This window comes from Morone saxatilis, unplaced genomic scaffold, assembly GCF_004916995.1.
Source record: "Morone saxatilis isolate NCDOM2014 unplaced genomic scaffold, NCSU_SB_2.0 Contig17, whole genome shotgun sequence".
Lineage (NCBI taxonomy): Eukaryota > Metazoa > Chordata > Actinopteri > Moronidae > Morone > Morone saxatilis.
The window spans coordinates 15,934,588-15,942,334 of NW_023339729.1; the positions used below are offsets into that span (position 1 = coordinate 15,934,588).

General features: G+C 42.1%; 1 protein-coding gene across 1 annotated transcript in view; it reads left to right on the forward strand.

Annotated features, from left to right (window-relative positions):
• Positions 1-7,747, forward strand: part of fam184b (family with sequence similarity 184 member B) — a gene marked incomplete at its 5' end in the record, with an annotated part of 21,446 nt that continues 13,699 nt past the window's right edge. Inside the window, 3 exon segments of the mRNA XM_035660023.1 lie at positions 1-122; positions 5,309-5,497; positions 7,051-7,725. Coding sequence (XP_035515916.1) covers positions 1-122; positions 5,309-5,497; positions 7,051-7,725 — 986 coding nt within the window.

A 7,747-nucleotide genomic window follows, 5' to 3' on the forward strand; every position in this document is an offset into this window, starting at 1 on the left:
AGCCCCCCGGGCCGGGCTCCGCCGTTAACGGGACTGCGGCAGAGTTCGCGAACATCGAGCAGGAGCTGTACGACTACCAGATGCACAGCAAGATGTGCAAGAAGATCGCTCAGCTCACCAAGGTAAGAGCTGCCGGTGGCACCGGGAGAGGCGCGCCGCCGGACGCGCTGTCACTGAATGTGTCAGGCTGATTGGATGATCTGATGGCTGCCTCACTATCTGCCATCGCACTGAAACATAATTACATAGTGAGAGGGCGACCTGTAATTATATGGTGATACATGCCATATTATAGGGACACCAACAGCAAACATGTCAGTGCTGATAGGAAATATACAATTGATGCATAGGAGATTAAACATAGGAAATAAGACATAAGTATAGAGTAAAATAATGTATATTATATGTATATTTATATAAACTCATTCGTGTTTAATCAGCATTACAGATGAGCGCTGTGCTACAAATCATCATAACCTCTCTTGGGATAGTGATTGGGAAACTTGGATCAGGGTTCATTCGTCTTCGTGACTGACACAGTAATCAGACATGAGAGCTTTAGGTGTAGGCTGCAGATCTCCAGCAATTTGACAGCCAAGGCTATCGGGGGAGCAATGTAATTATTAGTTCCTTTATGAATTATCTTCGCCATGCATTGATTTACAATTTAGACGGTTAAATGTCAAAAACAAAAACAAAAATGGATTTAACATCTCATAGCAAAGATTGCAGAGCCCAAAATGATGTTTCTTTGTCTGACCAAGAGGTATGAATTAACAGTAATGTGGATCAGATAAAAGCAGCAAAAATATGCTGTAACCAGCATTAATTAATCACACTTTTGTCCTGATTATTTCAACATATCTTGCTGTGTATCTTCCTCCATATGCATGCTCCCTTATCAGCTATGACAATTACTGATGACTGTGCAGTTCCCATCTTCCTTTATGGGTTCACCTCTGTGCAGCCTGTAGGTGTGTGTGTGTCCAGGAACATGTGTGCAATGCAATACTTGGTGCAGTTGTAGCTGTGTGTTTAGAAAGCTTCTTCTCCATACACACAGGCACTCACAAACAAAGATGACACAGATGAGGGGTCAGCACTTCTGTCGGTGCTTGTTAGGGGAATTTGCCTGCCTAGTCCTTCTACCTCTCATGCCACGATGCCCCTCTGCTCCTTCCACCCTCACGAAAAAGAAGCCTGGACTTGTTTCTCTCTCTCGAAACTTTATGCGAGCCCCCTGTCAGCCTGCTTTAGCTCTTTGATGACCACAGTAAATAAACCCGAGACCCGGAGCGCTAATGAAATATAAGAATCATCAAATCCGATATTTGGTGTAAGCATTTTCTCTGAGCTTTGGGTTGCTGGGCATGTGACACATGGTTTATTTGAGTGTTTTGGGGCGGGGTGCGGAGAGGATAGGAAGCGGGAAATGGGTCAGCTGTGGTAACCTTATATATTTAATAACCCCTGCTGTCTGTGTGCATGGAGGCTAGCACACAAACACACACACACAAACACACACATAGGCACTCGTACTTAACACACCTCCTCACGTCGGTGGCCCTCACTGCTCCACTCACCCATCCATACTTATGCTTGACTTACACCACAGCTCCCTTCCCCCTCCCTCCTCTTCCTATGCCAGTGAGAGTGGTCCGTCCTGGTTGAATGGGTGCTGCTTAATATAAACCAGTAGCACGTCGGAGTGTGTTTACATGGCGGAACAGGCCAATGGGAAGACGGCGAGAGCTGACCAGGCCAGCTGTTGTGAATGTTCACATAAGCTTGTGCGTGAACTGACATGCACACATGAATACAGAGAAGAGAGTAGTGTCTTTACGTGCCTCACAGAGATCAACAGTAGCATATTAAAGTGTGTGTTTGTGTGCACATATACACACCCACACTTTTGATTGGCAGCTCTAATTCTGTCTATGTGATTTCCTGTACTTATCTAGCTTACACTGTCACAATGTTCCCTGCTTTGTAATCCAGCACACCCGGTACCCTCTTTGATATGTGTGGAGGTATGTGTGTGTGTGTGTGGGAGGGGGGCTGATGTAAGAGAAAGTGTGTGCATGCTTGCTTGTCTCTTTGCCTAACCTCTCCTCTGTGCACCAACCCTTCACTCTACATCTCACTCCTGTTTCAACAGCCTTGTCTCAGCTCTTCTTTACACTGTAGACAGAATATTAATTTCGTGCTTTGCTGACTATGAAGTTATTGTCAATAAGCACGGGCACTGGCTTGTGAGGCTACATGAATAACATTATCGACTGGCAGGATCAATACGGGGATCTTGAGACAGGATTTACAGTAGCAAGAGGCTCTCTCCACTCTCCGACCGAGCTGCCATGCCTAACGTCTTAGGAATTTACACCCTTAAAGCTGAATTGAAGTGTGACATCTTATTGAACTAGAATATTAAAATAAAGGTTTCACAATTTTCAACATGGGTTTTAAACATCATAAAGGCTTTTGTTACGATGTTTAATACTTTTTCATAAACTTAAGTGGTGCAAAAACAGACAATCCGCTGCTAAATATAATCAATTATGTTATTTTTTATCATAAACGTTGTATGTTTGACAGAAGCTAACTTCAGCATAGTGATTTATGCTAATCTTAAAGCGAGCCCATGTTACTGTAGGTTGTAGGTAAATGCTAAAACTTGACCTGAAGACAATTAAAGCTGAGTAGTAAAGTCACTAATTATATCATGATTTGCTAACTTGAGCTAACAATAGCCACCATAACCTACTGATCACAACCAAACCCAGTCAGACTGTTCGATTTTATTTGCAGTAGTAAAAAATTGTAATTTACTTGTATTCTTAGCCAGGGCTACTTGTCAGGACTTTGAAATTATCATTTTATCTTCCCACACTGTTTTATTTGAATGATTTTCAGAGGTCTGAAGAGGTAAAACCATCTAACTTTTTTTAAAGTAAAGATTTGAAAGAAAATATCAAATTTATGAAGCAGATTTTTTTTCCTTCCTATCTTGTATGTCATAGCGACCCCTCAGGTTTGCACCATATGGGAAAAATTATGTATGTATTTATGCATACTTGATGTATTCTATTTTTCATGATTTACAGTCACTTAGTTCAAATTAAGGAGAATCTTAATGCTACGGCATGCAATAATATATTAGATAATAATGTAACAATTTTGGGCCGGACCTCTCATCTTAAAAAATGTCAGTTTCCCATTGGACAATACCAGGTTAATAAAGAAATCTTTTTCAGAGTATGGCCTGCATTGAGCCCTGACCTCGACCCCATCCAACACCGTAGGGATGAACTGGCCTTAATATTGCCCAACATCAGTGCCCGACCTCACTGACGCTCTTGTGTCTGAATGGGAGCCAATTTCTGCAACCAAGTAAAGTCTTGTGGAAACCCTTTCCAGAAGGGTGGAAGCTGCGTAATTGTGGTCGGGTAGTGTATGTTGTAACCCCTTAAGGTGTCCCGACCTCCAGGTGTGGGAACCATTTAACAAATTTTAGGAGAACCCATGCTTCATCTTCCTCTCACCTGCTATATCTTTCCCTTTTACTCCTCGCACACATTTTAAAACTGGCCATTGAGAACGGCCTAGAACAGCATGCACGCAAACTCCCCCTCAGAGCCTGCCCTCAATTCAGAGTCCCCTTCGTTCCTCTGAGTCATGAGTTATAGTTTGCGAGCCAAAGATCATACACGATGACGTGATTGAATAGCCAGCACCACAAACTGTCCCAAGTGTTTGATTGACAGGAGACAGAGAGGTGAGTTTGCCACATAGATCATCAATATTCATATCTGAATTATAAGAAATACATCGTAGATTAATAGAGACTGACAATGTTGAGACCAAATAAGTGTGTGTGCAAGAGAGTTGATGACACACTCACACACACACACACACACAGAGACACAGAGGGAATGTCCGGCAGGGCTGTGCCAGCTGTGTACTGCAGACAGAGAGGCGTCTGGGTAAAATATGAGCCTATATGTGTCCCCTGCATATACCCACGCACATGCACACACACAAACACACACACACCTCTGCAAGTGGGTAAGTGAGACATCAGGGTCAGTAGGAGCAGATGATGACACTGTAGACATAGCGTAGAGGGTAAAGTGAATAGTGGGGCGAAACAGACCATATTTCAGGTGTTAGTCACAGTCTATATTGGGAAGAGGAGGAGAGAGGCTCCACACATGCTTGTGGGCAGGAGGATCACTGCATGAAGCTGCAATGCCTGGACTGTATTAACTCACAGGACTTTGTTTACAGTAAATACACACAGTTTTCAGTGTTGCTGTTTAACCTCTATTATTTGTGTTTGGAGAATATTGTGTTTCCATGTCAGTCGGTGTCAGTTTAATATTTGTTATCATACTGCTGCCAGCTCTAAATATTGGCTCCATAATGTCTGTGTTTGTGGACCAGTATTGGTGTCAGTTTTCCTGCTGTTTGTGATGTAACCCTGTTAAATGAATATAGAGGAAACAACCCCACTGAGTGAATTATCTGCATCCATGAGGATGTAAACTGTGACCAGGTCAGCTCAAATGAAACAAATTAGTTATTTTGCCCAAAGATAACACTAAAGATGGTAAAGAAAGGAACATTGAGATAGACTATAATATAATATAATATATAATATAAATATATATTCAAATCCTGTCAGTCATGTAAAATCAAAATAAAACAGTGAATAATCAAAATATAGTCCATAAGTAACATTTTTCTACTCAATATGTGCTTACAAATCAAATAAGGAGACTTATAGGCCAATTTGAATCTTTTCTTGTCAAAGAAAGAAAAAAATATTACTCAGTCTGCAAAGAAAGCTTTCAGTGTCAGCTTAAACTCAGCAATGTTTCTGCTTTAAATTATTCTGCAGTCAAAAAAAAAAACAAGGGAAATGCTAGACAAAAGCACTTTTTCGTCAATGGCTTCACCTGAGGGAGAGAAAACCTTAAAACCAGACTTTTCACTTACTGGGGAAAAAAATCAGAAGAAAAGCCCTGAATGGTCTTTGTAAAATATGCTAATTATGTACAAATAATTCAAAACTGAACATTTAATGAACATAAAATCTGCAATTTCTGGGGCATGTAGACTTTTTAAAACATCAGCATGAGATATGACCATAATCAAGTGTCAGTCGAGTTAAGTGATGACCTTTCCCCTAAATAAACAGGAGGAACAGGATACATTTATAAACAAGCAAAATGTTTACAAAATTCACATCTTTAGGGCATACATGTGAACGTTACATCTTTCCTCGCTTTTTGTTGGCGCGTTACAGGTGATTTATTCTCTGAACATGAAGAATGAGGAGCAGGAGGCGGCCCTGCAGGCCTTGAGTCACGCCCACCACGAGGAGCTGCACCGCATCCTGATGGAGACGTGTCATGAAGGGGAGGGGTCAGGGCTGAGGACTCGCCTCCTTGAGCTGCAGGACTCTCTGGATGAGCAGCAGAGAGTTGGAGCCCAGGTGTGTGTGTGTGTGTGTGTACTCTTACCCTCCTGATCACGAGATAAACTGACCTCATTCAAGGGCACGTTGTATTGCTGCAATTCAATGTGTAAACTCCCAGTGGGAACAGCAAATACAACTCGCCCCTCGTGTGACCTACAACAATCAACCTCGTTCAGATAGCTAGTTACTTTACCCAAGTCTTCATGCCTAATTTAAATGCTCAGCGCCGCAACAAAACATCAACATGAATCATAAATACCCGCATGACTGTCTTGCGAGTTCTTTGGAAACCGACTGCATCTTAACGACTAAAGAGATAAAATATTTATATGGACTTTAAACTTTTATTTTGAAATGTGTCGCCACATCTGTCTGATTTGGTTGTCATCTGCCATATGTTTCTTGTCTTAGCTGTTGGACATTTGTTAGCTTAGGAGCATGTTACACAGTGTAAACACCTACCAGCAAATACATCCCTACACCAAAGCCATTTTACAGCTTACAGCTATTTTTGGTTGGTACGAAAGGGCTACAACATGATGAATATATCGTTAGTAAGAGGAATACATCATCTGAATTGGAGCAGACTAGTGCCATAGTGCCACTGATGCAAATATTATGAGAATGCAATAAACATAAAACTAGACTGTGGTGTTGAACATAGTTTCGGCTTATGCTGTGTCCACAGAAAGTATTGTTTCTTAATAGCAAAGCTGTAACATAGGTCCAGTCAACAGTTTAACAACAATTTTGTCTGGATTTATGTTACAACATAACATAATATAACCACTGAATCTGTTTTTATTTTGCAGCAAGTGGCCATGGTTTAAGCAACAATACACTGAGTTGTCCAGATAAAGAAGGTAGTAGACTTGATTGAGTAAATGTAGATAATGCCTTGTGTCATAGGTTGTGATTTCTGAATCGGTGCACTTCTAATTAATTAAATACAATTCATTGCAAGTTAAACTTTGAGAGTCTTGTTGTCATTGTTAAAAAAATCTGACTGAATAACGTATATCCTCTTGGGATTAAATGGATCTACTCTTGCAAGGAAATTCATATTTTCCCTATAATTACCTAAACACATATTTCCTTCGAGGAAACTCCCAACAAACCTATTAAGAGATTACAGACCTACAAAATAAACCGTTACAAAAAACCCATCCATGTCTTTTATTGTCACCTCACTGCATCTTATAACTTACTTATGAATATGGTCATTTTTGTGACAAGCTGAATAAAGGTCTAGAATTTGGAAAAGGCTGGTAATGATGTTTTGCCACATACTGAGTATTGTTTGAATGTCACAACACTGTAACTAATTGCCTTGCCTTTTTCATATGTTAATTCACAATTATTGATCTCAACACGACCTTGGAGATGAAATGGTACAGGATATTTGCAGTATGAATGTGCCACCACCAAAATACAGTTCATGAACTGTAGGTATGTATGTATGTTGATGTAAATTGGGCAGTTCTAAAGGAAACTAAGGATGTATACTCAGTGGCCAGTGACTTTATATGTAAGTGCACTGTGTTACATGCTATCCTCTGTGCCTTCAGGTGCAGGCTGACTTCGAGTGCTTCCGCATCCAAGCAGAGGAGAGGGAGCGTGAAACTGAGGCCGAGCTGAGAAAAGAGTTTGAGGAGAGGCTGCAGGCTGCAGAGGAAGAGCTCCAGGAGGCCAAGGCCCAGATCAGTGATGCCCAGGAGGAGAACCTGCGGTTGAGCAAAGAACTGGAGAATGCCGGGGAGCAGATCCAGGAACTGGATGCCAAATGTGAGGCACTCCGGAAAGCAGCTGACGAGGAGAAACAGAGCAAAGAGGAGCAGAGACAGAGAGAAGATGAGGAGAAAAAGAAAGGGGAGGAGGAAAGAGAAACAGAAGAACGGGAGGACCTTGAAAGGGTAAAAGCACTCTTAGATGAGGTGGAGGCACTGAAGGAGGAGAGGGGTCGAGCAGAGGAGGAGAAGAGGCGAGCTGTGAAAGAGGAAAGGGAGCAATGGGAGCAGAAGATGAATGATCTGAACGAGGAGAAAGAGGAAATGAGGAAGAGGATGGAGGCAGAGTGGAGGGAGGAGCGGCAGCGGTGGGAGGAGAGGGAAGAGGAGGAGAAGAAAGGAATGCACAGCGCTCTGCGAGAAAGAGTGAAGAGGGCTGAGGCAGAGGTGGAAAGTCACCTGGAGAGGTTGGCTGAGAGCAAGAGAAACACAGTGAAACTGCAAGAGCGAATGCAGGTACACACAACCCCCCCCCCCC